At 55.2% G+C, this 27,565-nt stretch overlaps 3 protein-coding genes across 7 annotated transcripts in view; 2 read left to right on the top strand and 1 right to left on the bottom strand.

Moving 5' to 3' along the window:
* Nucleotides 1-9,412, top strand: part of Piezo1 (piezo type mechanosensitive ion channel component 1) — a 69,463-nt gene extending 60,051 nt beyond the window's left edge. For 2 of the 3 annotated variants that reach the window (XM_037206329.1, XM_028880846.2), the window contains exons 28-51: nt 409-498; nt 574-674; nt 1,142-1,213; nt 1,572-1,672; nt 2,280-2,373; nt 2,447-2,509; nt 2,594-2,766; nt 2,899-3,008; nt 3,222-3,428; nt 3,630-3,888; nt 3,953-4,141; nt 4,296-4,608; nt 4,912-5,044; nt 5,133-5,280; nt 5,399-5,613; nt 5,758-5,916; nt 6,006-6,153; nt 7,470-7,658; nt 7,766-7,858; nt 7,948-8,120; nt 8,185-8,307; nt 8,386-8,465; nt 8,549-8,765; nt 8,848-9,412. In XM_037206329.1, coding sequence (XP_037062224.1) covers nt 409-498; nt 574-674; nt 1,142-1,213; nt 1,572-1,672; nt 2,280-2,373; nt 2,447-2,509; nt 2,594-2,766; nt 2,899-3,008; nt 3,222-3,428; nt 3,630-3,888; nt 3,953-4,141; nt 4,296-4,608; nt 4,912-5,044; nt 5,133-5,280; nt 5,399-5,613; nt 5,758-5,916; nt 6,006-6,153; nt 7,470-7,658; nt 7,766-7,858; nt 7,948-8,120; nt 8,185-8,307; nt 8,386-8,465; nt 8,549-8,765; nt 8,848-9,097 — 3,700 coding nt within the window. In that variant the 3' untranslated portion in view covers nt 9,098-9,412. The remainder of the gene's footprint in view (nt 1-408; nt 499-573; nt 675-1,141; nt 1,214-1,571; nt 1,673-2,279; nt 2,374-2,446; nt 2,510-2,593; nt 2,767-2,898; nt 3,009-3,221; nt 3,429-3,629; nt 3,889-3,952; nt 4,142-4,295; nt 4,609-4,911; nt 5,045-5,132; nt 5,281-5,398; nt 5,614-5,757; nt 5,917-6,005; nt 6,154-7,469; nt 7,659-7,765; nt 7,859-7,947; nt 8,121-8,184; nt 8,308-8,385; nt 8,466-8,548; nt 8,766-8,847) is intronic. The other variant, XM_028880847.2, reaches the window with a different exon arrangement.
* Nucleotides 9,375-15,466, bottom strand: Ctu2 (cytosolic thiouridylase subunit 2). Of its 2 annotated transcripts, XM_028880850.2 has the most exons (16): nt 15,307-15,398; nt 14,990-15,064; nt 14,081-14,210; nt 13,583-13,661; nt 13,357-13,416; nt 12,301-12,361; nt 11,855-11,964; nt 11,396-11,682; nt 11,186-11,321; nt 10,888-11,019; nt 10,383-10,474; nt 10,166-10,269; nt 9,948-10,086; nt 9,769-9,835; nt 9,632-9,690; nt 9,375-9,561 (listed from the first exon to the last, which is right to left on the bottom strand). In XM_028880850.2, the coding sequence occupies exons 2-16, from the start codon at nt 15,000-15,002 to the stop codon at nt 9,414-9,416; spliced, it is 1,617 nt and encodes a 538-aa protein (XP_028736683.1). In that variant the 5' UTR covers nt 15,003-15,064; nt 15,307-15,398; the 3' UTR covers nt 9,375-9,413. The 2 variants fall into 2 exon arrangements, with proteins under 2 accessions (XP_028736683.1, XP_028736681.1); XM_028880848.2 differs by lacking the exon at nt 14,081-14,210 and having other exon boundaries at nt 15,307-15,466.
* A 26-nt stretch (nt 15,467-15,492) lies between these two features.
* Nucleotides 15,493-26,318, top strand: Rnf166 (ring finger protein 166). Of its 2 annotated transcripts, XM_028880851.2 has the most exons (6): nt 15,493-15,719; nt 21,308-21,464; nt 23,133-23,245; nt 23,525-23,639; nt 23,822-23,929; nt 25,181-26,318. In XM_028880851.2, the coding sequence occupies exons 1-6, from the start codon at nt 15,565-15,567 to the stop codon at nt 25,244-25,246; spliced, it is 714 nt and encodes a 237-aa protein (XP_028736684.1). In that variant the 5' UTR covers nt 15,493-15,564; the 3' UTR covers nt 25,247-26,318. The 2 variants fall into 2 exon arrangements, with proteins under 2 accessions (XP_028736684.1, XP_028736685.1); XM_028880852.2 differs by lacking the exon at nt 21,308-21,464 and having other exon boundaries at nt 15,641-15,719.
* Nucleotides 26,319-27,565: the final 1,247 nt, after the last annotated feature.

Raw genomic sequence — 27,565 nt, 5'->3', positions numbered from 1 at the left:
ATTACCTATGGCTGAGAAGACAGTGTGGCCCTGCAGTGTTTTAGCCCAACATGTGGCCCGGATTGGCCTGAGTGTACCCCAGCTGGAGGGCTATGACGTAGTATCATGCTCCCAGCAGAGGCCTCTGCCCCTGGAGCTGAACTTAGGGTCAGCAGTTTCATCTTCCTACCCGAGAGTTGCCACCCAATGCCCCTTCCTGTGATGGTTTACCACCCCAGGAAAAGAGGTGGCAGAAGATATTTCTTCTCTCATGGCGGCGGGTGGCAGGTGTCTCCCAGCACATGCCTCAGTATTAGTAGGAGGACCCGGCGGGCTCCCTAGGGGCAGGGGCTTGAGCCTAGACAATCCCAAAGGTGGAGAAAACCCGTGCATCTGGAGATGAGTGCTGAGGTCTCGGTCTTCCCTCAGGGGTTTTGCCCTCTACAACGCGGCCAACCTTAAGAGCATCAACTTCCACCGCCAGATTGAAGAGAAGTCCCTGGCCCAGCTGAAAAGACAGTAGGTGTCATCTGGGCGAGGGACCCTGTGACCCTTCTGGCCAGCCTGGCACTCAGAGCTCCTTCCTATTTGCAGGATGAAACGCATCCGTGCCAAACAGGAGAAATACAGGCAGAGCCAGGCAAGCCGTGGCCAACTCCGGTCCACAGACTCCCAGGATCCCAGCCAGGAGCCAGGTAAGCATGGACAAAACCCAGAACCTCAGAGGCTAGCCGCCACACACACATACTGCACCCAGGCATGTTCATGCTGCTGGAACTTCCCTGCACCTGTGCAAGTGGTGTGCCACGGGCCCCACCCCCTTGTCCTGTACTGTGCTACGTATATACGTGATGTGCCACAGGACCCTGCTCCCTGTCCTGTGCTGTGTGTAAGTGGCATGCTTCAGGACCCTGCCTCCAGTCCTGTGCCATGTGATGTGTTTCCCTCTGTCCCAGCAGGCCAGAAGGCCGCCTGGCACTGTCCCCCTGCACTTGTGACCCCTCTCCATCCCTCCAGGGCTCTGAGACATGTGGCACCACATGGAACCTTGTCACCGCAGGAGTTCTGTGTCTGTTTCTGTCTCTGCCACGTGCCCCCGTGCCCAAGATAGGCTGCCCTACAGCCTCCCTTGCCTGTTCACGCTTGCCTTGCCCCTCCACAGGGCCTGACAGCCCAGGGGGCTCCTCCCCGCCACGGAGACAGTGGTGGCGCCCCTGGCTGGACCATGCCACAGGTACCCTGCCTTGACCCCTCTGCACTTCTGCTATTGACCTGATGCCTACTAGCTTTTCCTTGTCCTGTCTGGTCATGTCAGGCTCTCTGACCTGTGTTCTGTGCATGAACCACCTTCCCCATCCTGCTGAACCCTGGATGGGATAGTTCTAGTGGGAAGGGAGGCACTCAAGCCAGGCCACGTGGGGGGGAAGATGCTGAGGGGGAACGTCATCCTTAACCATGGCTCTGCTACCACCCAACTCAAAACTGAAGATAGGAACTCCAGGATTTTCAGGGTCTGGCTGGGGAGGAATCAGCTCTGCCATGGAGACTGGCTCTCACATACACATCCACTTTCCTACCCCTGCTGACTATAGTCATCCACTCTGGGGACTACTTCCTGTTTGAGTCGGATAGCGAGGAGGAAGAGGAGGCCCTACCTGAGGACCCCAGACCTGCAGCACAGAATGCCTTCCAGGTGAGTTGGAGCCTTGCCTCTTGCTCTGTCGATGGAGTTCCTGAGTGGGGCAGTATGGAGGGACAGGCATCTGAGGGCCTCGGAGTCCAGTTCCTGCATATTGAAGAAGGCCACCTAGCCCATCAGACCTGTCCAGGCAGCTAGGGAAACAAGCTGTAGATGCAAGGTTCATAGGTTGCCAACTATGCCCCTCTGCTATATTTCATGAAAGTTCTGACTCTGACACCCTCGGCCTTACCTCCTGGGCTCTATGACTGCCACCTGGTCTGAGAGAAAGGCTACATGTGTCTGATGGATACTGGTGTCCTGGGACCTGGAGAGGCCCTTGTCCATCTTTGAGGCCCTGGCACTGAGGGATAGGTCATGCTGGGCAGCTGCACGTCTGTCTTCCTATCACAGTCTCTGGAGTCCATTTCCAGAGAGGGCTTGGGGAGGTGAGGACGCACAGCTGGATAGAGAGCAGGAGCTAGGATCTGGTCCACGACCGACCAGATCTAGTATATGGCTGTCCCTCCATCCTCTTCCTTGGGAGGGGACTATGATGCCAGGCTGAATGGATATCTCAGCTAGAGATGCCAGGGTGCTAACCAAGGAATCTGGCTGGCAGATGGCATACCAGGCATGGGTAACCAATGCGCAGACAGTGCTGAGGCAGCGTCGGGAACAGGCACGGCAGGAGCAGGCAGGACAACTGTCTTCTGGTGAGTTAGTGTGCTTGGGGGCGCCAGTAGGGGGGCTGCAGGGCTCCCTGATGCTGATTATCCCTGTGCCCAGGAGGTGATGACTTGGGCCAGGAGGTGGAGCCAGCAGAGGCCCCAGAGGATGAGATGCCAGCAGGTATGTGGGCTTTCTGGGGAGGGGTCAGGGGGCTGAAGGCCCTTGGGGCCAGCCAACCCTCCAGCACCATCCTGCTCTTTGTAGGCCGCAGCCATATGATGCAGCGTGTCCTGAACACCATGCAGTTCCTGTGGGTGCTGGGCCAGGCCTCCGTAGACGGGCTAACACGCTGGCTGTGCACATTCACAAAGCACCACCACACCATGAGCGACGTGCTCCGTGCAGAGCGCTACCTGCTCACCCAGGAACTTCTGCGGGTAAGGGCCCCTTGGGCCAAGCCCCTCCTATACCTCGTCAAGGCCATGCTAATACCTACTACCTGCTGAGCACAGGTGGAGCAGAGCTGGGCCCATCTCAAGGGCCTGAGAGTTTCTCCATGCTCTCTGCAGGGTGGAGAGGTACACCGAGGGGTGCTAGACCAGCTTTACATGAGCGAAGCCGAGACCACGCTGCCAGCAGGTCCCACGGAGACCCGTGATGGACCCAGCACAGCCTCAAGGTTGGTGCAGGGCCCAAGGGGCCTGGGGCGAGCCAGGGTCCCCATTTTTGCTTGTCCTCTGGCCCAAAGCAGGGACTGACCCCTGAGCTGCTGACAGGTCATCAGGGTCTACCACTGTTCAGTCTCAGCTGCTTCTGGTTACTCTCCAGGCACCGCTCCTCTGTCCTTCTCCAGAGCCTAAGGATTGGCCCTCTGTGACCTTTTCTCCCGCAGTGGGCTGGGAGCCGAAGAGCCTTTGAGTAGCATGACAGACGATACCAGCAGCCCCCTGAGCACAGGCTATAACACCCGCAGTGGCAGCGAGGAGATCATCACTGACACTGGGGACCTCCAGGCTGAGACCTCCCTGGAAGGCTCCCAGGAGCTTCTGGCCAATGCTCGCACACGGATGCGCACAGCCAGTGAGCTGCTCCTGGACAGGTGGGACAGGGCTAGGCTCTGTGCAGGATTTCCAGGGGATTCTCCTGAGCAGGAAGCCCAGTGGGAGGAGCTGGGTGAAGTGGGCCAGGAACTGGCTAGGCCTTGGGTTGGAGTCTGTCTGTTGCCATGGCTGCAGGCTGGGCTCTGCACCCTAGGGGTGCTCCTGGCTCTTGCCCCCAAACTCCTGTGGTCTTGTGGCAGGCGCCTGCGCATCCGCGAGCTGGAGGAGGCTGAGGAGTTTGCGGCAAGGCAGGGCCGGACTCTGCGGCTGCTGAGAGCCGTGTACCAGTGTGTGGCGGCACACTCAGAGCTGCTTTGCTACTTCATCATCATCCTCAACCACATGGTGACAGCCTCGGCTGCCTCCCTGGTGCTGCCCATGCTCATTTTCCTGTGGGCCATGCTGACCATCCCGAGGCCCAGCAAGCGTTTCTGGATGACAGCCATTGTCTTCACTGAGGTGGGTGGCAGCTTGAAGGGTTGGGGCGGGCCGCCTGGCCCGTGCTGAGTGCCCTGTCCTGCAGGTCATGGTGGTCACCAAGTACCTGTTCCAGTTCGGCTTCTTCCCCTGGAATAGTTACGCGGTGCTGAGGCGCTACGAGAACAAGCCCTACTTCCCTCCCCGTATCCTGGGTCTTGAGAAAACTGACAGTTACATCAAGTATGACCTGGTGCAGCTCCTGGCCCTCTTCTTCCACCGCTCCCAGCTACTGGTGAGCCCACAAGCCAGTCCCGGGGTGGCAGGGGCTCCTTGGAAGCTCCAGGCATTCTCGAGCCCAGAGGCTGGATGCTTGAATGACCCAGCATGGGTCTGGTCTAAATATGGCCTGGGCTGGGGTCCTGACTGCTCCTCCATATTCTCCGCAGTGCTATGGCCTCTGGGACCATGAGGAGGACAGTTTCTCCAAGGACCACTGCAGGAGTAGTGAGAAGGACCAGGAGGCTGAGGAAGAGTCAGAAGCTAGGCTGGAATCGCAGCCCGAGGCAGGCACTGGGCATCCCGAGGAGCTGGTGTTGGCTGCTACCCCCAGGGACCACATCCAAGGGAAAGGAGATGTTATATCTAAGGATGGGATCCAAGAGCCCCTAGAGGACCCTAAGCCCCAGCACAAGAGGCACATCAGCATACGCTTCAGGAGGAAGAAGAAGACTCCAGGACCCAAAGGAGCAGTAGCTATGGGTGAGAGTCCAGGCTAGACCCCTGCAGATTCCTAGGAGGGGAGGAGACACAGATGGCCAGCCCAGCACAAGGACAACCCTTTGGGAAGCACACAACTGCTCAGTACTCTCCCTGTATCTGTCCTTGGAGTTGTCCCTATACCCAGGATGAGATGTCTATGGGCCTGGGCTGAAGCCTCAAGGCTACCCCAAGAAAGGACACAGCAGCAGTTGCTCTCTCACTGGTGACTGTGGGGAGGTTCCTGTGCTGTCTGTAAAGTGGGGTCCCTGGTGGGTTCGCTGACATTTCCCTGGACACTCACAGAGGCTGAGGAAGAGGAGGAGGAAGAAAAAGAAGCTGCAGGGAGAAAGAGCCCACATCACGCTCGAGGAAGATTGAAGGTTCAGGAAAGAATGAAGGCAGCCGGGCGCCGGCTGCAGAGCTTCTGCCTGTCACTGTGAGTAAGCTGGCTGGGAATGGTGGGCATCGGGGCAGGAAGGTAGTCCCTCGCTGGATACCCTCCCTCTGAGGCTGTCCATCCACAGAGCTCAGGGCATCTATCAACCCCTGCGGCGTTTCTTCCATGACATCCTGCACACCAAGTACCGAGCAGCTACAGATGTCTACGCCCTCATGTTCCTGGCTGACATCGTCGATTTCATCATCATCATCTTTGGTTTCTGGGCCTTTGGGGTAAGTTGACCTGGGACCCCAGAGTGGATGACTGGCTTCTAGGCCTTTGGAGTGCACGGGCTCAGAACTCTCAGGTGCGCTACGGCTCCATCTCCACAACCTGTGCCCTCTACTACAGAAGCACTCGGCAGCCACGGACATCGCATCCTCGCTGTCGGATGACCAGGTGCCGGAGGCCTTCCTCTTCATGCTGCTGGTCCAGTTCAGCACCATGGTCATTGACCGTGCCCTCTACCTGCGCAAGACTGTACTGGGCAAGCTGGCCTTTCAGGTGGTCCTGGTGGTGGCTATTCACCTCTGGATGTTCTTTATCTTGCCAGCCGTCACTGAGAGGTAGGTGACGTGAGGCACGGCCCCCGGGGGCCTCGGTCTGCCCTGACGCACTAGACACTCTGGGTCTGGCACAGTTTGGGTTGGCCTCCAGAACTGTTTCTGTCAGGTTCACCCTCCCTGACATCCTGTCCCTGTTCCATTCAGAATGTTCAGCCAGAATGCAGTGGCCCAGCTGTGGTACTTCGTGAAGTGCATTTACTTTGCCCTGTCTGCCTACCAGATCCGCTGCGGCTACCCCACCCGTATCCTGGGCAACTTCCTCACCAAGAAGTACAATCATGTAAACCTCTTCCTTTTCCAGGGGTGAGTGTGGTCTGCCTAGGGATCATGAAGAGCAAGCAGGTAGAAGCCAGTGTAGGCTGCCCCTGCTAATGGACCCCTGGCCTCGGCAGGTTCCGTCTAGTGCCTTTCCTGGTGGAGCTGCGGGCCGTCATGGACTGGGTGTGGACTGATACCACACTGTCCCTGTCCAACTGGATGTGTGTAGAAGACATCTATGCCAACATCTTCATCATCAAATGCAGCCGAGAAACAGAGAAGGTGCCAGGGCAGAGGATGGGTGGATCTCTCTTGGGAGTTTACAACCCACATGCACAGCAGCCCAGAGAAAGGAGCTTTCTAGATCTCATGGACAGCTGCAGTGGTCTAGGGGGCAGCAGGGGATGGTGGACTGGGCCCTTGGGTTTGGGAGGTGGCAGCAGGCAGATGTTAGCTGTTTGTTACCAGGGCTGTTTCTTGGTTTAGTATATTCACAAAGTACATGCACTCCACCATTGCAGCCAGCTTTAGGATCTCATCACCCCACCAAGAAACCCTGTCCCCTTTATTAATTGTTCCCCACTTCCCCTCTCCACCCCTGGTGGTCTATAGTCTACTTCCTGCCTGTGGTTTGCCCGTTTGATAACACAGAACCATTTGGTACCAGGCTTCCTCCCCTCAGCCGTGTTCCCAAGGTTCTTCCTTGTAGTGGGTCAGTACTCCACTCCTTAGACCATGTAGGTTCCATGGAGTGCGGAGACCCCAGTGTGTCTCTGCCTTTCCGTGGGTGGACTGCTGCTGTTTTCACTGTGTGTGTCTGCTTATACAGGGCACTTAGGAGGTCACTGTTCTGTCGTTGTGAACCGTTTCTGAAGTGGCTGCATCTCTCTCACCAGCTAACTGAAGTTCCAATGTTTGACAGTTCATGTGCTGCTGCCCGATTATCTTCCTTAGAGAAAAAACAGATTACATCCTAGGTGTGGTCAGGCCGTCTGTTAGATTTGTAAGCATTCTTTGTGGGCTCTGGCTATGCCATCCCACCGTATGGCTGCTCTGCACTCTCTCATGCCCTGGTTATCCTTGCTTTAAAAAAAAATTCATTATTCGTAATTATGTGTGAGTACACATTAAGTGCAGGTGCCCATGGAGACCAGAAGAGGGCACCAGATTCCTCTGGAGCTGGAGTTACAGGAGATGTGAGCCACCCAACCAACATGCCTTCTGGAAACTGAACTCTGGACTTCTACAAGAGTAGTGCTTTCTCATTATCACTTTTGAAACACAAAGTTAATTTAAAAAATACTGTTTTCCTGTTTGTGTTCACTTCTGGTGTTCCCAGAAGTCTATAAGATTGCAGAGATGTGTCTTCTGGGCATTTAAACTCACATCAAGCTCTCTGCTCCAAAGACCTTGCTTGCAGCTGTGCAGAAAGTAGGCTCCCTTCTCTTGTGAGTGTGGCATGCAGCTAATGCCCCAGCCCCATTCACTAAAGCAGCTGACCCTATTATTTCTGACCTCGGGCCTATTCAGTGACACCAGGTTGAGGCTTGCGGCCTGCAGCCAAGGGACTGGGAGGGTGACCAGTATCTCCCTTCCAGAAATACCCACAACCCAAAGGACAGAAGAAGAAGAAAATCGTCAAGTACGGTATGGGTGGCCTCATCATCCTCTTCCTCATTGCTATCATCTGGTTCCCACTGCTCTTCATGTCACTGATACGCTCTGTGGTGGGTGTCGTCAACCAGCCCATTGATGTCACTGTTACCCTCAAGCTGGGCGGCTATGAGGTGAGTAGCCAGCCTCCAGCCTGCCCATTCCCCCATTAGCGAGGACACACCCACTCCTTGCAGGCTGGGGTGGTTCCCTGCTGACCATGCATCCATCCCATCCCTAGCCGCTGTTCACCATGAGCGCCCAGCAGCCTTCTATAGTGCCTTTCACGCAGCAGGCCTATGAGGAGCTCTCCCAGCAGTTTGACCCCAACCCAGTAAGTGCCCTGCACTGTATCCCTTGGTGTGAGGTGGGCTGGCAGGGAAAAGGTACCCGCTGGCCCTAACCGAGGCGTGCTCCACATAGCTGGCCATGCAGTTCATTAGCCAGTACAGTCCCGAGGACATCGTCACTGCACAGATCGAGGGCAGCTCCGGGGCACTGTGGCGCATCAGCCCCCCAAGCCGGGCCCAGATGAAGCAGGAGCTGTACAATGGCACAGCGGACATCACGCTGCGCTTCACCTGGAATTTCCAAAGGTGGGTCCCGTGCTCACGGGGGTCTGGGGGATGCCCCACACTGCCTGACACTGCCCACCCCTAGGGACCTGGCCAAGGGTGGCAAAGTGGAGTATACCAATGAGAAGCACACCTTGGAGCTGGCCCCCAACAGTACAGAACGGAGGCAGCTGGCCCAACTGCTGGAGGGCAGACCTGACCAGTCAGTGTGAGTGGAGGCCACCGTGGGGCAGGTGGGCAGGGGAGCCTGAGATGCCCCTGACTGGCTGACTCCTTCCTTCCACAGGGTCATTCCCCACCTCTTCCCCAAGTACATCCGTGCCCCCAATGGGCCTGAAGCCAGTCCGGTGAAGCAGCTGCAGCCAGGTGAGCGTGGGACCAGGGTGCTGGGGTACGCCTAGGCCAGGGATGGGTGGTAGCCCGCCTCCTAACTACCCCACTCAACTCAGATGAGGAAGACGACTATCTTGGTGTGCGCATCCAGCTGCGGAGGGAGCAGGTGGGCACGGGGGCCTCCGGGGAGCGAGCAGACACAAAGGCCTCTGACTTCCTGGAGTGGTGGGTGATTGAGCTGCAGGACTGCCGGGCTGACTGCAACCTGCTGCCCATGGTCATCTTCAGTGACAAGGTCAGCCCACCTAGCCTCGGCTTCCTGGCTGGCTACGGGTGAGTACTGCAGAGGAATCCCTATAGCCCGCCTCCCCCAGGGCAGTTCTGATGGTCCTAGTTCACATGCCTCTCCCAACAGGATCGTGGGGCTATACGTGTCCATTGTGCTGGTTGTTGGCAAGTTTATGCGGGGCTTCTTCAGTGATATCTCTCACTCCATCATGTTCGAGGAGCTGCCATGTGTGGACCGCATCCTCAAGCTGTGCCAGGATATCTTCTTGGTGCGGGAGACCCGGGAGCTGGAGCTGGAGGAGGAGCTATATGCCAAGCTCATCTTCCTGTACCGCTCACCAGAGACCATGATCAAGTGGACACGTGAGAAGGAGTAGGAGCCTGGCTCCTGGGCACCGGGAATGAAGGAGCTGCCCCAGGGCAGCATGGCCACCAGGGCTGACAGAGCTCCTTGGACAGGAGTGGAGCTGCCTGAGGCCACGAGCTGTGACACATCCTCCTGGCCCATGTAAGCCCTGATGATGCTGCTGTCAAAGGGACACCGTGTCCCTAACTGTTGTGTCCCCGCCTGTTGGGCTGGGGGCCCAGTGTAGCTCAGGGCTAGCCACACTGGGTCTGGGAGCCTGGCTCTCCCTTCCCACAAGTACTGTAGAGTTTTCTAAGTAAAAACATTTTATTTATACAAACGGACAGTCAGAGACCAAGCCCAGTGTTCTCGCCTTCCTGCTTGATGGGTTTGCATGGCTGGGTATGCCCAGGCTCAGCTCTGTTTTCCTCCTTCTCTTCTTCATCATCATTGTCTGTAATCAGATACTCTTGGATTTCTTGAGAGACCCAGGCCCTAAGGGAGACTGCAGTGAGAACCAGTCCTCGGGGTCTACCCAGAGGTCTCCCCAAAAAGCAGGCATTACCTCTGGCTGCGGAGCTGAGCCTCAGCCAGGACATAAGGTGGCAATGGGTCCAGGGAAGGCTACAAGAGATGGCAGTGTGAGAAACCGTGGGGACAGTGGGGACAGCTCACAGGGACATATGGTGGACAGTCACTCACCAGGTCCTTCATGTTCACCCGGCAGCTGTAACACAGCTGTTCTATGATGCAGGCCTGGACATCCCCCCTGTAGAGGCAGAACTGAACTTGTGTGCCTGGTCTCACTCTGAACCCTGTTGAAGGCCAGTCTTCCTGCCCCCTCCACCCATCCACGGGGCAAGACACAGGCAGGGTCTTACCTCCTGCCAACACCCCTGTGGTAGCTCTGGGCCTGACCCTCCCCTGCACCACAGCAGGGTGGGGTAGGCATCTTAGTCGCAGCAGGCAGCATCTGGGAGACATGTGAGGAGGACTGAGCACCGAAGGCCGTGGCACTGTCTGCAATAGAGAGGGGCTGAGGGACCTGGGGCAGCCAAATAACCACCCCCACAGCACTCCAAGAAGGCCCTGCACGTACCAGCAGTGTCAATGTCCAGTGCACACATGCAGAGCAGGCAGTTGTGGCCTGAGGGGCCAGTGGCACAGCCCTCCCGGGGGGCCTTGACCAACTTCTCACTTGTCCTATGGGCAGGTGCACAGACAACAGGGACAGGTAACAAGTATGCCCCAGCCATGGGCTCGGCTCCCCTCAAGAGCAGCAGCAGGCTCCACAGCACCCCCAGTGGCACACACACCTGTACACAGTACTGACTGTAGAGGGGAACACAGTCTGCAACCTCAGGATAAAGGCCTCCATCAGCCGGTGGATGCTAGCCTTTTCTGGAGCCTAGGGACAATCAGATGGGGTATTTAGAGGGCCGAGGGGCACCTAAAGCAAGTACCATGGGCTTCACATGGCCAACACAGGATTCACACAGTGTGGGTGACAGGTCATCTTGCCGCCCGCCCCTTCACCTCAGGGGCACCTCTCCCTCCACACCACCTCCTTAGGGGTACCAGCCTGGTCTCCCAGGATAGGAGGACCCTTGGATACACGGACACTGCTACTGGCCTTTTCAGAGGCAGGGCAGCAGGTGCTAAGGTCACAGAGAACCAGCTGGGGCCTCAAGGCCAGCCTTAAGGGAAGGGCTAAAGCTGGCTGGCAAGGATTCCAGTCCCCAACAATGCACCAGGGATTTCTGACCCTGTATGGAGAAGATGCCCCCAACCAGCCCATGCAGCTCTCCTCCATAGGCCCACCTTAGTCTCGATGGCTGGGGTGAAGACTGAGGGAACACCAAACAGGTGGTTGTAGAAGGCCACTTCCTTTAGCGTGTGGTCCCGCATGGGCCTCACCAACACCACATCCCCATGCCGCTCATCTGAGAAGCCCTAGGGAGCAGACACTGTATGGCTCAGATCCTCGCAGTACCTCTTCACACTGCCACCACCATCTACAGTTGGGTCCCAGGCCTCCCGACTTGGAAGGCCCCAGGATAACCCAACGGGGCTTTCAAATGAAGGAGGACAAAGACCCTGGCCTTCAGGCCCTGCATACCGTGTCCCAGGCAAGGAAGGCTCCTCTCCCCAGGGCCAGGTTGGTCATGAGCTTGATGGCCAAGCGGGTGCAGCTCTCCCCAGTCATCACCTTGCAGTAGCCATGGGTTCGGGCTACATGCACGATCAGATGGGTCCTGTGACGGGGTGAATTACAGAGGCTGGAGCTGGAGTCCTGCGAGCCAGGGAGGGCCGGGGGTGGGGCACTCACCTCAGCGTCTGCAGCAGCTCCTCTTTGGCTGTCAGAGTCTTGATGGAGGTGAACAACCTAGACAAAGCCTCCGTCTGAGCAGCTGTGGGGGACCCAGCCACGCCTGGGGGTTCCTGGCTGGGGGAGGGGTGTGGCTGATCCTCCCCCTGAGCTGGGCTGGCGCAGCCCTCGACCCCTAGCACACGATGCTGTTGCAGGAAGCTGTCCACTGCCGCTTTGTAGGCCTCCTCTGTCCCTGCTGGCTCTTGGGAAGCAGAGCACAGCACTGATGGCGGCAAGCTGAACACCTTCCGGGATGGAAGAAGGGACATTGAGTCCAAGGCCCATACCTGCCCTCCAGAACGGCTGGAAACCCAAGGCCCAGGGCAAGAGGCCCACAGGATGGCGGCTCCAGTAAGCAAGCATGTGGCTCTGATGGGTATCCCCTCCAAGGTCCCCACCAGGGGCAGACCCACCTACCTCCTCTAAGGCAACCACATGCCATGGGAAGCCAGTGTTTTGCAGGATCAGCTTCACCTCAGCCAAGGTCTTCCCTCTGTCCTTTAGGCTCTGGCCACAGGCCGCTCCCTCTGTAAAACCCAGGTAGAAAGTATGTAGGAGTCATGGAGGAAGAGCCTGGTGGAACAGGCTGAGGTGGTCAGTGCCACACATGAAGTCCCACCAGGTCTGCTCTTCAGAGAAAGCTTCTGTAAGAGCAGGAATGGCATTTTCTTTTGGGTGTTTTCCAACAGGCTCCCCTCACAGCTAAAGAAACTGCCTGGTCTTTCATCCCCAAAGACCAGCTCTAAACTCACCTTCTTCAATCCCTGGGCCCTTCAATCCAACTCTGTCCCCACTCTGTCCCCTGAAGGGCCTGTTGGGGTTCACCCACCACTGGGGGCTGAACAGGGAGTGGCCAGACGTACCGTCAACATAGATGACTCCTGGCACAAAGCGTAGTCGTTTTGCAGAATCCTGACTCAGGCCCTGGAAGAGAAGTGTCAGGGTTCAGACCTGGCCAAAAGCATTTCTCTGGACTTCAGACTCTCCAGACAGTGGACAAAACTGCCTGGGTCTCCCCTCCTCAGAGGGGTGTGTATGGGCCCAAGTCTTCGCTCCCACAGGAGGGATGTGGGTGCAAGTCTTCCCTCCCATATGAGGGCATGTCCTGTCCTATCAGAAACTTCAGCATCCACCCTCTCCAGTCTGTTTCTGACACCTAAGCAGCCTGAGACAACCAGCTGGACCATGGGGCGGTGGGGCCACTTTAGGACCTCTGGGTACCTTAGAACCCTCAGAAAGTGCTCTGGTATGTAAGAACAGAGGTGACAACCCATGGAAGGCGGAGCAGAGTCCCAAGAGGAGAGGTATCAGACACTGACAAATGGCTCCATGGTGAGCTACCTCACCTCCACACGTGCAGGTTTAGGGGACTGGCAGGTAGGACAAAAGAAAAAAAAAAAAACAAACCCACGAGTACCACACAGGATATTCCACTGGAACGCACTGCCACTGACCAAGTTCAGCTCAGACCACTGACTTCTATCAACCACAGCCTCTACTCTGGCCCCTCTAGCTGGTGTCCCACAGTAAAAAGAGCATGTAGGTCCCTCTTCTGTGCCGGGCCCTCAAGGAAACCCTGCATACCCTCAGCAGCGTCAGGCATTCTCAGCTTGAGTCCCCAGTCTATCTGCCCCACCCCCTTCTACCCAGGCCACTCCTCCCGGTTTTCAGCAAATACTTCTCTCTGCCCACAAGTCATAACTGGCCAAACTGTGATACTATGTCCTAACAAATGCAGCTAAACAGGGATGTAGCCGGGGACCCTGCACAGGGCTTCTGGACTGCACACCAGCTGAATATACATGTGAGATCCTATGGGTGTCCCAGCCGGGGTGGGGGGTTCTGTCTAGTGTCAACCAAAAACTTTGTAGTGTAGGCTGAGGAAAGAGGCTTAGGCCCAGAGGATGGTGTAGACGTACCTCAAGAACTTGCCAGACCATGGAGCTGGACGAAGGCCCCCCAGACCACGCCAACAGCACCTGGGGTGGAGAGAGAGCATCAGCAAGGACATGCATCTTCAACGTGAGCAAGTCTGCTTCATTTCTTAGACAGCCCCAAAGTCCAGAGACAGCAGGCCGGCTGAAGAAATGTGCATACAGGAAGACAGCAGGGGCTGCCAGCCAAGCCCCCAGCCCCCATGTGTACCTTCTCTCCAGGAAAGATGAGTCGGTTCTTCCCAAGCATGGCTCTGAACTTGTGGACATAGAACGCCTTGAAACAATCCCTGGAACAGATGCAAAGAGAGGCTGCTCTGCACCTGTCCACCAGCCCAAGACCCCATGGGTGATACTGTCCCTCTTTGGCAGTGTCCATCCTCAGAGGCAACATCTTCACACAGACACTCTGGCAGAGCCTGGTGAGGGAGCTGGATGGAGGAGCTTTCCTGGTTGTGACTCCACCTAGACCCCATCAGATGTGAGCTGCAGAGGGCTTAGGAAGGAGTTGGCAAAAGAAAGGCTGGACGGAGATTAGAGCAGGGTGAAATCACCAAAGCCTTTTCAAAAACATGTTGATCTGTTTCAGCCCCTACAGACAGAAGCACTGCCTCTCTGGGGTGCAAAGGGGAGCAGGGAGAACTCGGAACCCTCTTTGACAGAACAGTCCTCATTTGCAGCTACCCTAAGTTGTTAAATCAGTACCTACCTTGCCCAGGTTATAATTCCTGGGAACACTACATTTTCTTTCAAATCTGGGCTCCCCAAACATGGTAGGTGAAAAGAAAGACTCTGGAAATCAGTTTCTGCCCCCTCCACCAGAATCTTTTGTAGAAAATCTTTAAAAAAAAAAAACAGACTCCGATATTCAAAGGGACTTAGAAATGTGAAATCACCATTCACTCAACAAACATACACTATACAAAGCTACTGCTAATACCACTAGGTATTAAAGGAATAACACCAGAGATCCATGTTCCTGCCCTTGGGGAGCTAAAGATCTTGTTAAAACAGTCAAACATTAAAACAGTTGTAATCCAAAAGAGGTGTGAGGGACCCATTAAAGTCACAAATAAAATGTGAGTCCTCCTGCTGTGGCCCCCATGGGAATAATCCCTTGTTCCTGTCCAAAGACCCAGAGAAGACTGGAGCTCTCCTTCCAAATCTCTGTGGCAGTCAGATAAACAGGCATCCTGTGAAAGAAACAACTCCCACCCAGAGCTTCCTGCTCAAGCTCCCAGGATGTTTTGACCTGCCCTGGACGGACTCCAACTGCCCCAAATGCCTGTCTTTCAACACACCTTTCCCTCAAGTCTGAGCATTCCATAAGCTTCCCCAGAGATCTTCCTACCACTAGACCCATCAAGGAAATTTGTGGGGTTCTGTTTGACAGGGTCTCTCTGTAGCCCCAAGCTGGCCTCAAATCTGAGGTAATTCACCTGTCAAGGAATCCCTAGTGTTGGAAATAAAGGCGTGAGCCTAGTTTAAAGGATGGGGGTCGTTACCAATGGTTCCCACCGCTACTCGTGGTCAGGGCCAATGTGACAAGCTCATACAAAGTAACCGTTCCCTTACAAGGAAAAAGCAAGCCTGGAAAGGAGGGCTGCCAAGGTCTCACCTGCAGAAGGCATCTCCCGCTCGTATCACCACCACCGGCTGGCCTTCGGCGCACTTCACACATTTCTGCTCCCGGCTTTGAAGAGAATAAGAACATACATGGCAAATTCTCCCACCGCAGCGAACTTGGGGGAGCCAGAGTCTCGCTTCCCAGCCTAAGCCAGCAGGAAAAGCGCCTGGCTCACACACCAGGGCCTACGCTTAATTCTAGCTGCCGACTCAAAGAGGCGGGTCGCTGCGACCCTAAGGGCGCGGGGCCGGTCGGTGACTACGCGGGCCGAAGAGGGCTGTCCTTGGCCTGTTATGGAAGGCTCTTACCCCGGCCGTGGCACGGGCGGAGGCTCCCGGTGAGCCAGTCCCGCGTAGTCCTCACCGGCCTGACACATGGAGATGCTCTACAGGTCCGCAGTAATGGAGAGTCGGCGCGGCGATATGACATTAGCGCTAAGCGGACGCTGTCGTGACGCAACGCGGAGGGGGCGGGGCTGGCGGTGACGCCAGCACGGCGCCGTCGCGGCAGTGACGCCGGCCTCCCGGCCTGGATAGGGGGCGGCGGCGGCGGCGGCCTGGCCGGGGATGGCGATGTTCCGCAGCCTGGTGGCCTCGGCACAGCAGCGGCAGCCGCCAGCTGGGCCCGCGAGCGGCGACAGCGGCCTGGAGGCGCAGTTCAGCTGTCCCATCTGCCTGGAGGTGTACTATCGGCCGGTGGCCATCGGCAGCTGCGGCCACACGTGAGCGCGCGCGCCGGGAGCCCGCGGGAGGGGGGTCCCGGCCGGGGTCGTGGCGGGCGGCCGCACGGGGACACGGGGGAGCAGGCCATGCCCCTACCCGCCGGCCGCGCGCGCGCCCCGCACCCGGGCCGAAGGAAGCCCTGCACCCGCCCCGGCCCCGAGCGTTGCCAACGGCCGCCGGCTGCTCCGAGGGTGGCGGACGCGGTCGCTGCGCCAAGCGCGGGCGTTCGGGCTTGTAGAGATCGGGCGCGCCGTTGTAAATAAATGACTTGTGGCTTTTGCAATCCACTTTTACCCACCCCATGTCTGCTCCTTTTGACTACCAAAGAAATGAGTTCCCCAAAGTTAGGAGAGGGGCTCGTTTGGAGCCCGATGCTGTTTTGTTTTGAAGGACTTGGCCTATTCTGAACCTGAAGCTTCCCGGCAGCAGGGCCTAACGGGACCGGGACACCAAACACCTTGTTGGGTGCCCAGCTGAGCCAGGACCTCCCCCAATCTGGCTCCTCCTCCGTGTTTCAGGAACAAAAACTTGAGGACGTGACTGCTCGCGGGAGGGAGCGGTGCTCAAGGCCTTCACCGCTCCAGCCTGGTTGGGAGGGAGCCAAGATAGAGCGTCTGCTCCATGACCTCTCCACAGGACAGCTCTTGAGATTAGCAGTTGGAAAAGGGCAGGAAGACTTCTCAGTAGAGGGCCACGCTGCCGAGGATGTGGGGCTCTCCACTGCTTGGGGCTGGACAAGGTGCACCCAGATTGGTGGGAGGCATTTTGCAAACAGAGGCAGCTGATTTTGGAGGCTCTGATGCAGAGGGAACTGGAACTGCGTGGGTGGGTGGGTGCCTGCTAGTCATACAGGGAGGAGGCAAGGACCTTGTCTCCATCCTGGCACCCCCCCACCCCCTTATCCCACCCCCACGTGTCAGGCTGAACTGGAGTCCCGCTCCCAATGGAGAGTTCTGCTGAATTGTCTTGTAACGGCATAGCTCCTACTCAGTCTAATGCTAGTGACATTCTAGCAGGAAGCCTTTGATCAGGACCCTTTTTGTTGTTGTTCGCATGCATGAGTAGGCATTTTACGGTATATTCTGTGAGGCTTGTCAGTTTTGAAAGCTTTGCCTCGCCTCCAGCCCCTTCACTGAATGCACACAGGCCACTATGTTTTTAGTTTCCTAGTCTTCACCAAGCAGTATTTGCCCCACCCCTTCCCGAAGTCTTAATAGGCTGTCCCCCTGGGCAAGGTAGAACCTAGGATTGAAAAGCATCTTTCCTATAAAACTGTTCCCGTTGCTGCTTCTGCAAGCTTTTTTTCCGGACAGCCTTCACCTTGGAAAGGTAGTCCTACTTTCTTTGCTGGTTCCATTTCCCCAGCTGTTCTCACCTACCTTTAATTTACAGCGTCTGTTGGATGTAGCCTGTGTTTAAGTAAGTGTGAGGTTTAAGCTTTTGCATCAGCTTTTAAAAATTCACATCTTTGAGCCACCTGACCAGAAGCAGTTTCCTTCCTGAGGTTTTCTTGTGAGTAAAACCCTGCAGAAGTGCCGCCCTCGTACCTGGGCCAGAGATGGGGAGGATGTGGGGAGGGCTTTCAGGGTGCAGGTACCTGCAAAAGGCCTGCCAGCCGAGCCCTGTAGAAGTGTGCGCAAGGAACTGTCCTGAGGCCACACCGGAGCCGTGACTGGGATGAGGACAGTCTTAGGAAGCCGCCCATCTCTCGACTCTGTCGATGCAGGCAGGAACTCTCTGTGTGAGAAGTGTGTCCTGGAAACTAGGCCAAGAGCTGTGCCCATGTTTCATTCTCCTCTCCTTAGGGGCTGGACTCAGGGAGAGTCACCCTGTAGACAAGCAGTGTCCTTGAGACTTCTTGCATTCTTAGAGGAGAATGAGCCCCTTCCTCTCTGTCTACACCAGCATCTTCCTTGAAGACCTGCTCTTCCCAGCTCTGCCTGGGACACTTTCCCACACACACCACTCCCTTGCTTTCCCTGTGGGTTTCTTCAAGGTAGAATTCAGTGTTGCACAGTTTGCTCATTGAGAGTGTGGACACCAAACTAGACCTGGTGCTCCTACCTGGAGGTTGGTAGCACTCCTGGTATTCAGAAGGCTGAGATGGGACAGTATGAGTATAAGGCCCAGTGTGGGGCACAAAGTGAAACCTTACATCAAAACTTACTTTTTTGTTTATGGGCATTTTGCCTGTGTGTGTGTGTGTGTGTGTGTGTGTGTGTGTGTGTGTGTGTCTGTGCATCATGCATGCCCTGCCTGTGGAGGCCAGAAATGGTGTTGGATTCCCTTGGGACTGTAGTTATAGGCATTTGGTAGCTGCCATGTGGGTGCTGGGAGTCAAACCAACATCCTCTGAAAGAAAAGTCAAGAATGTTCTTAGCCACTGAGTTAATGAGCCATCTTTCCAGCCCCATGTCTTCAAAAAAAAAAAAAAATTCAACCCATTAGTTTAATAGAACCCATTGGTTACAGAGTTACAGAACCTTCAGCACTGTTTAGAACATTCCCCAGGCCAAACAAGAAGCCAGTGCTCACCTGCTTCCACAGTCTCAGCAGCTACTCACCAGTTTTTTTCTCTTCCTGGGTTGGTTCATGCTGCACATTTCACATAAATGGTACTGTGCACCACGTGACCCTTGGGTTGGGCTTGTCCTCTTTTCCACTGCAAGGTCTGCCTCCAGGTAGTGTGTGTCGGCACACCACTCCCTTTCGTAGCTGAGTAACGTTCCTACACAGCTTTGTGCGCCCACCACCTGCAGATGCACTCCTGGGTTCCGCTGTGAACACTGCCTGCAGGCGGTCATGGAGCCCCATTGTATACACCATCTTACGAGACCCAGGAATTGGCTGGCTGTCAAACTCACCAAATCTTAGGGCCAGTGACAGAGACCATCTTGGCCTCCTTGCTGGAGTCCCAAGGGCTGGCTTTGTGTGCGCTTGCTGGTGACATCTCACCCTGCTCTGTGGGGTGAGGTAGGTGACAGGGAGCCCCTCTTGACGCCAGAAAAGTGCTTCTGAGAATCCGTTCACGGTGCTAGCATCAGGTCTCAGGCTGATCCGGCTTCTCAGCTTGGTTAAACATGTCTTGCCAGGTGGTGGCTCCATCAAAAACGAGAGTGCAGGAAGTTTTGACACTGCCTGGGCTGTAGCCCGCCGTCCTCAGTGCAGAGGGACCTCTTCTTGAGATCTCATAATGCCAAAGGGACATTGGCTGAGTCATCTGCAAATTCAAGAAGATTCTCTCATCCCTTCTGACCAACGTGGCTCCTCATCTCCACCCCAGAGCCTACTGAGAAGTCCCAGGGGAAAAGTAAAACTTGACACTGGCTTCTTGCAGCCCTCACAGTCTTTGAAGTTGCCATCTCTCTGGAGGCTGAGTCGGTGCCCCTCCAGGTGCCTCCAGCACTTGTGATTTTGTGCACACGTCAACTTTTTTAAACTGTGAGCTTCTATATTAAACTAGAATCTCCACTCAGAGGGCCCATGTCAGTAAACTCCACCTGACCCAGTTTTATGTTCTTCTACCATTATCCCATACCCTTCTAATCCATTCCTACATGTATTTTCCAGACTTCGGCTTGAAGGAGTTAGCAAACTCATTAAGCTCTTTAGTAGTGTAGTGCACCTTCTCATGGACTACACTTCCTATCTCCCCTCTAGGAGCATATAAATTACATTTGTATGTACTTAAAAACTTAAGTCTGGTTCTAGGTCTAGAGGCAGCTATCGATGGGCCCTAAGGAACATCAGTATTGTCTTACCTGGCATCTCATTTAGAGAAAGTCACTGCTGGTTTAGCAGACAATGAAGGATTTCTTTAGTCAAAGGTGGAAAAGGCAGTGTTTCAGGGAGTTGGGGTGGAAGTAGATCTTCTGCTGAGGGTGGAGAGACTACTTCCTCAGGTGAGATAAACACTTGAGAATCTGAGGTCCAGAGTCCTCAACTTTAATAGGGTCCTCCCTTATTTTTCCACAAGGTGTCAAAAGTTTTATATACAGAGTCACCAAATCCATTGCCTCTCAGAATTAGTGAATCAGAATAATCAAATCCATTTATCTCCTTAATTTTATAAAATAGTTCACACCATGAACTTTCAGTACTCTCCAAGCTTTTCAGTAACTATAGGTGTTGGCAAATTGGAAAGCCTATTCCAGATACTTAAAAAATTCTCCCTTATACTTCTTTTGCTTTAGAACCAATTCTGACACCAAAATCTGTATTAGTCGGTGTTCTCTCGAGAAACAGAACTTATACGGTGAATATATATATATATATATATATATATACACACACACACATACATATAGACTTGTGTGTATATACATACATATGTATATATAATATAAAGGGGATTGATTTATTAGGATGGCTTGCAGGCTGTGGTCCAGCTAATCCCAGCAATGGCTGTCTACCAATGGAAGGTCCAAGAATCCAGTAGTTGTTCAGTCCACAAGGCTGGATGTCTCAGTTAGTCTTCAGCATATGCCAGAATTCCAAAAAAGTAGGCTCTAATGCCAGTAAAGAAATGCACTTGCCAGCAAGAGCAAGCAGACAAAGAGAAAAGCTTCCTTCTCCCATGTTCTTTGTATATATAGGCTGCCAGCAGAAGGTGTGGTCCAGATTAAAGGTGGATTTACCCACCTCTAAATATCTACCAGGTCTTTATTCCCAGGAGTCAGGAGGCAGAGGCAGGTGGATCCTTGAGTTTGAAGCCAGCCTGGTCTACCAGAGCAAGTTCCAGGACAGCCAGGACTACACAGAGAAACCCTGTCTTGAAAAACAAAAACAAAACAATAAAAACAGGTCTTCAACTTCAATTTAATTAGTAAAATATCCCTTACAGGTGTGCCCAGCAGTTGGATTTTAGTTAATTCCAGACGTAGTCAAGTTTACAACCAAGAACAGCCATCAACTTGCACAATTTTGCTCCATTCCTTTTTGTTACCCACTGGTGTGCATCTATCTGATGAACGGAAGATATTGTAAACACCATCTGGGGGTGTGGGCCGCAAGGACAGAACTCCTGCTGCTGGCATCTGGGAGCATGCTAGCAAGAGACTGGCCCCCTACTGATCCTCAGTGTCCCAAGTTTGTGCCCGGTACCCAAGCCAACCCAAGCATAGTCCCTCCTGTCACCAAGCTTTGACTCATAGGATACAGGAACCCCTGCCCTGCTGCCTAGGACCCTGTCCCAGGAGACTTGCCTGGCCAGCTTTGACCATGTGGTATCAGGGCTCCAGGCCTGGCATTTTGTTCCCCACAATTGTTAGTCCACTTTACTCCCTGGCCCCCTGGCCTAATACCCTGATTCCTAAGGTTTTGTCAGTCACCACATGATCTTGAGACTTTCAGGAAAGAAATGGGCACCCTGCCCCAGAGATGTTCTTTTTGGGGTACAGGCTGCAGGGGATCTACCAAATACAGGAGGACTGTACTGCTGGAAGGGACAGCTCACCTCTAAGCTATGTCCAGCTGGGGGGTGGGGGCATGAGCATAAGATTGTCTCCAGAACTATCAGTAGCAACTGGGGAGCCACTCTGTATGTGCTGGCATGGAGGAAGTAGCCTCAGGTCCATGTCACCTGCAGGTTCTGCGGGGAGTGCCTCCAGCCATGTCTGCAGGTGCCATCCCCTCTGTGCCCGCTCTGCCGTCTGCCCTTCGACCCCAAGAAAGTGGACAAGGCCACCCATGTAGAGAAGCAGCTCTCATCTTACAAGGCACCCTGCCGGGGTTGCAACAAGAAGGTACCCGCCCTGCTCGGGTTTCCTGAGGCTGGGGGGCTCTGGGTGGGGCAGCTTCCGCCCATGGGTTCCACTCTCCCGTAGAGGAACTGGGTACATGGGCTCACACCCCTGGCTGTTGAGTAACCACATCTGCTCCAGTGTGAAGCCACCTGCCGGACCCTCTCAGAGCTCCAGGGCAGAAATGCCGTCACAGCTGTCCGACCTGGGCTCAGCTGGCTGTGCATCGTGGCTGATGCAGATTCTGCAGATGCGGGCTGAGCACGCAGGCTGTGACAGACACATCTGGGGAGTCCAAGAAGGTTCTGGGGGCTCTGAGGTGGCAGGTGCAGCCAGACAGAGACAGGGCCTTCTGAGTCTGAGCTCCTTGCACCCAATGCCAGTGTCTGTCCCGAGGAGGATGGCATGGGCCCTGTTCCCTGTGTCATCACACAAGGGCCTGCCACTTGTGCTGGGCCTTACAGGCCTCTTTCCGTCTTGTCCCCAGAGCCTGCCTCGCCCCCTCCTCCTCCCTTTGTTCCCAGGAAAATAAGCAGCTGTGAGCACACTTGCAGTGTGTGTTGCAGACATCCCTGTGTCTCCAGTTAATACATTGTGCTGTGTTAACTGGTCACTGTGTCCTAAAGGTCAGCAGGTGGATGAACTGGAACTACCCTGGGTCTGGAGTAGCAAGGCTGTCAATTGCTGTGGTCCCCCTGGGTGCTCTGGTTAGACTTGCCGAGGGAGACTTGGGGTCAGAGCCGGTCAGTGTCATATGTGAAGTAGCCCCACTACTTGAACATCTCAGTTTTCAAGCTGTCTTCGGAAGCAAATTTCCCTGCATGGATACCCAGCTTTGGCTGTGACTCAAGGAGGACCTTCTTGGACCCTTGCTGGTCTTGGGCACAAACTCTGGATGCTGAGGACATGTGCTATACCCACCTGCCAAGACTGGTGTATTACCATGTCCTCCTTCCCCCTCAGTCCTGTGAAATGTCTACCCCCAGCCTTGGTGTGCACCAGGGCTCAGGACCTTGTGTCCACCCTCAGGAAAAGGCTGGCCATGGATTCTGTTCTCTTCTGGTTACTCACTGAGCCCAGGTTGATTTGAGCTCTCCCTGGTGAGCATCCTCTGCCAGTCCCCCATCCCTCGCCTTCAGGCTAGGCTGCTGCCCTTGGCTAGTGTACTCTGGTGTGACCATGGTGACTTGATGGGACCAGCTGGGTGGTAATTATCACACTGCATTGTGATCTTCACCACAAAAAGTGTTTTGTCAGAGGAGAGATCTTTCATTGGTTTCTCCCTAGGGGTGTGAGCTTTTTTTACCTAGTAAGAGTTGATCCTTTCCACTCATTGGAACAGCTTCCCATTTGCAGGCCTCTCTGGGGACTCAGGCATGGTGCCTGCTTGTCCTGTCCTGGGGGGTTAGTGGCCTGCACCTGCTCTGTACAGCTACCTGAGAGCCATGAACACTGCTGTGTCTGTGTGGCTCTGTAGAGACCCGTGTGTCTTCATGTGTGACCTCTTGTTCACCAGACCCCTCCCAGAAGCCTCGGGTGTAGGTTGCTGCTCAGAGCCTCTGGTTGCTTTCAGAGCAGAAGGGATGGATCTCTGCTTTTGCTGGTCATTCTCTGTCCCTGCTGCCTGAGGTCATGACCTGCCCAGTTCTGCTTTCTCCTCTCATCTCATAGGTGACTCTGGCAAAAATGAGAGTACACATTTCCTCCTGCCTGAAGGTCCAGGAGCAGATGGCTAACTGCCCCAAGTTCGTTCCTGTGCTGCCCACATCCCAGCCCATCCCCAGGTAGGCAGCCTTCAGGATGGGGACCCAAGATGAGCAGAGTGAGGGTATTTCCTAGGCCAAGGACTGTATAGTCCCTCCCCTCTGTCATGGCCATATCCCATCAGTCCAGTGGGTGGGGTAAAGGAGAGGACCAGGAGTTTTCTGACAAGGCATATGGTGCTCCTTAGGCTGCAGGGGATGGGTCAGGGCCAGCCTGTCCGCAGAGGGAGGGCAGGTTTGGGGAGGAGTTGGGGTGAGTGCTCTCGGCCCTAGCCTCGCTCAATGTCCTCCTACCCCCAGCAATATCCCCAACCGGTCCACCTTTGCTTGCCCATACTGCGGAGCCCGCAACCTGGATCAGCAGGAGCTGGTGAAGCACTGTGTGGAGAGTCACCGCAGCGACCCCAACCGTGTGGTGAGCATCAGCAGCACAGGGCTTCCGCCTGAGGGAGACGTGGGGGTCAGCCTGGTCGGGGAGTAGGACACACCAGTGGACACCTTCGGTGGTGGTGCTCTAGACCATGCTGTGGCTGAGTGGGGGGCAGGCAGACATGGGGGGAGGCCCCCTCCCTGCTACCCCCAACTTCTTCGTTCTAGGTGTGCCCCATCTGCTCGGCGATGCCCTGGGGGGACCCCAGCTACAAAAGCGCCAACTTCCTGCAGCACCTGCTGCACCGGCACAAATTCTCCTACGATACCTTCGTGGTAGGTGTCCTGGCCGCACCCCCAAATACCTTCGTGGTAGGTGTCCTGGCCGCGGCCCCCCCCCCATCCTTGGTGGTAGGTGTCCTGGCCGCACCCCCCCCCATACCTTCGTGGTAGGTGTCCTGGCCGCCCCCAATACCTTCGTGGTAGGTGTCCTGCCCGCCCCTCAGGGTCTCCTGCCCGGCGTGACAGCGCCAAGACTCAGTGGCCACTGGAGGGCACCAGGCACCCAGACTCGTCACGGGCTTAGCCTTACACCAGGCAAGCTGCTCTGGGTCCCTTGGTCACCACTCTGGGCCACCTGAGGCAGTACCTTGGTTTTGTAGCAGCATCAAAGGCTGAGTCCCTGGTAAGGTATTGACTTCCAGGTGATTCTGAAGAGAAGCTGGAAGGACTTTCTCAGGAGCATCTGTCCACCCCCTAGCTGGGTCAGGAGGGTACATCCCACTAGTAGGCCCCTCACCTAGACTTATCCCATCACCTCTTGCATCCTCCAGCCAACTAGGGTTTCTTTCTTCCTGGTCCCCAGGGCTGGAGATCTTGTTGCCCTGACTGACCTTTCATCTCAGAAACCCCAGTTCCTGGCCAGGAAAATGGGTCAGTGTGGATAAAGGCTCCTGCCGCCAAGGCTGACGACTTGTGCTCAGTCCCTGGAACCCATTCGTTAGGAAGTCCCCTGACCTCCATATCCACACATGTCACACACATGCCTTCACGTACACACAAGAAGTCCCCTGACCTCCATATCCACACATGTCACACACATGCCTTCACATACACACAAGAAGTCCCCTGACCTCCATATCCACACATGTCACACACATGCCTTCACGTACACACAAGAAGTCCCCTGACCTCCATATCCACACATGTCACACACATGCCTTCACATACACACAAGAAGCCCCCTGACCTCCATATCCACACATGTCACACACAAACCTTCACATACATGCAGAGAACCTAAGCTGGACAAGGAAACTGATTCTTACTATCTGAAGAGAAAAAGCAACTCAGCCGTGAAACCACCCCTCATGGTCACAAATCTGCAGACTACCGGCCTGTAGCACGATCCTAGGATAACTTTGGGAACCCGCTGGGGAAGAACTGGGAGAGGTAGATGGGGCTCTCGCATCCTGAGACATTTTTTAAAGGGAGGCTTGGGATCACAGAACGGTGTTTGGGTAGACTAACATGGGAAGTGGGCTGGCTGTTGGGAACCTCCCAAAACCCATCTCTGCTTGTTTCTAGGACTACAGCATCGACGAAGAAGCCGCCTTCCAGGCTGCCCTGGCTCTGTCCCTCTCTGAGAACTGAGGCACAGCCTGGCCACCCGCCTCAAGTCTGGGGCCGCAGACACAGTCCCGCCTCAAGGGACGGGGCGATGGCCCTCCTGCCCTGGCACCTGCGTAGGAACGCGCCTTACCGGGCTAAGTGGAATTTCACACAAGGAGAGCTGGTCTCAGAGCCCCCAGGGCTGGGATGCCGGCTAGCTGGCCCCTGCCATCAAGCAGGACCGCTGGGTCCTGGCCAGCAGCACTGGGTCCTCGGTGCTTCAAGAGGCAGGTGCTGGCCATTGGGGTAGAGCAGTTGGCTGCCTTGCCCAGCCATGATATCCTCGTGTGGAGAAGGATGAGGTGCCCTAAGCTGTGCCCCAGCAGGACCAGGGGAGGAGGCACCCAGCCAGGCTGCCAGCCCACCCGGTCCCCAGCTTTGCTTCCACCGTGAGCATTTGGTACTGGCTTTTGTGATATTTAGGAACCCTGCGTTTTTCTATCTTATCCTGTGTGATAATCTTTTCACGTTTTATAGAGCAAAACAAAGCAGTTCCTCTTCATACCGCAATACCTGTGTTTGACTAGGAAGAACAGTATTTTTATGGAGCATTTACAAAGTTATATTTTTTAAAAAAAAAATAGTCAAAAATAAACACTTGTGTGGGATCGATCGGTACAGAGTGAAGGAGAAGTGGGCATAGCCAGCACTTCCTCTGTGTGTGAGACAGGTGGTGTCCCCAAGCCACTCGCTTTTTGAGGAGGAGGAGGAGGAGGTTCTTGTTTGCTGTTTTCTTTTTGATGGTGACCCTGAAGAAATCTTAGCACTCCTGGCCACTTGCTGTGGCTGCTCCCAGCAGATGTAGGACAGTCCAGGCAGAAGGGGGCCCTTCCCCTGCCCCAGGAACTGTCCATGGCTCCCTGTCACCTTCCAGAGCCAACCACATCCCTCCTCAGGCAGGGACTGCCCTTACCAGTGGTAGAGCCCTCAGAGGCCAGAGAAGCCTGCTTGCTGGGAGGTCAAGCTAGAAAATACTTGTCGGCATCTTGTTCTGTTCATGGCATAAATTGCTGTCTTTTCAAAAGAGTTTCAATAAATTGTTTCCAAGCATCCACAGTAGCGTTGGTGCGGGGTTTCCTGTCCGCAGCTCTTCCTCACCTCAAGGGGCTTTTTCTCTGGTAGTTGTACCACCACGGGCCCTTGGTCACCTTTTCCCTGGCCTCTGGGTGGCCTACAGAATGGTGGAGACGTTAGCATAGTCTTTGGCTCCTGTGTCTTACCATTCTGAGGCTGGATCCTGGCTCTTGGGAGGCAGGCCAGCTATTGTAACTGGTCCAGGAGGGGCTCCCTGCTGCCCTCCAGCCCACCGAGGGGTTCTCCTAACTGAGGAGAGCTGGGCATGGTGGCTCACACAGGGAGTCCCCAGCACTCAAGAGCCTGTGCTGCGTGGCAAGCTCCAGGAGGTGAGTAAGGACTACAAATAAGACCTTGTCTCAAAACAACAAAGAGCTGAGGAGTCCTGGCAACTGGGCTTACTGCAGCAGATATGGGTAGACTGTTGCGTGCCTTACTGTCCCACTTAGTTCTCAGGTGGCACCCAGTGGCAGGTCTCACTTAAGTGGGACATGGGCAGGCAGGTCAAAGCCTCCCACCCACAGGCTGTAACTTGAGAGGGACTGGACCAATGAATAAATACCCCGTAAGAAGCAAAGTCACCTTCAGACTTCCATCTGGGAGGTTCCCGTGGCTGGGGGGCGGGGGCTTTACAGGCAGTGTCAGGTTCGGGGTCAGTAGTGCTGCAGCAAGGCTGACCTCCCTAGTGATGCAGACATGGACCTCTCTGAGCTGCATCGGAGAGCCCTCAGAGCAAGGCTGCTGTGTGCTCATCCCCTGGCTGCCACCTAAGCCTGCCGCTTCTTGGACAGGCACTCATTGTCCAACAGGAACTGAAGTGGTGCTCTCACAGGCCCAGGCCTGTGCCGTGACTGACCGCAGTGACACATCAGAGAGCATGATCTCCGGGTGCCCAGGAAACCCTGGAGGCAGCGGCAGACCTGTCACAGCAGGCCGTGACCTCAGCCCCAACCTTCACATGAGATGCTTCCTGATTTCCTCTGTGCTGGCGCTGTGGAGGCCACTCTGCAAGCCGGGCCTCTAAGGCTCCTCAAAACTGCAGAGCCTGCACACCTGTGGGGGTGGGGAAAGAGGAAGAATGGCAGGTTGTAAAGCCATTTGTCCATCACTGTCACGTGTTACATCTTGGTCGGGTACAGGGCAGCCTGATCTCCCAGGCTGTGCTCACCAGATCAAGTGTGGTCTCGAACACTGTGGTATCTGGTCTCATCCCTCAAGAGGGCTGGG

Source organism: Peromyscus leucopus, chromosome 5 (assembly GCF_004664715.2).
Source record: "Peromyscus leucopus breed LL Stock chromosome 5, UCI_PerLeu_2.1, whole genome shotgun sequence".
NCBI lineage: Eukaryota > Metazoa > Chordata > Mammalia > Rodentia > Cricetidae > Peromyscus > Peromyscus leucopus.
The sequence above is the reverse complement of the archived record's forward strand: the minus strand, read 5'-3'. Positions and strand labels throughout refer to the sequence as shown.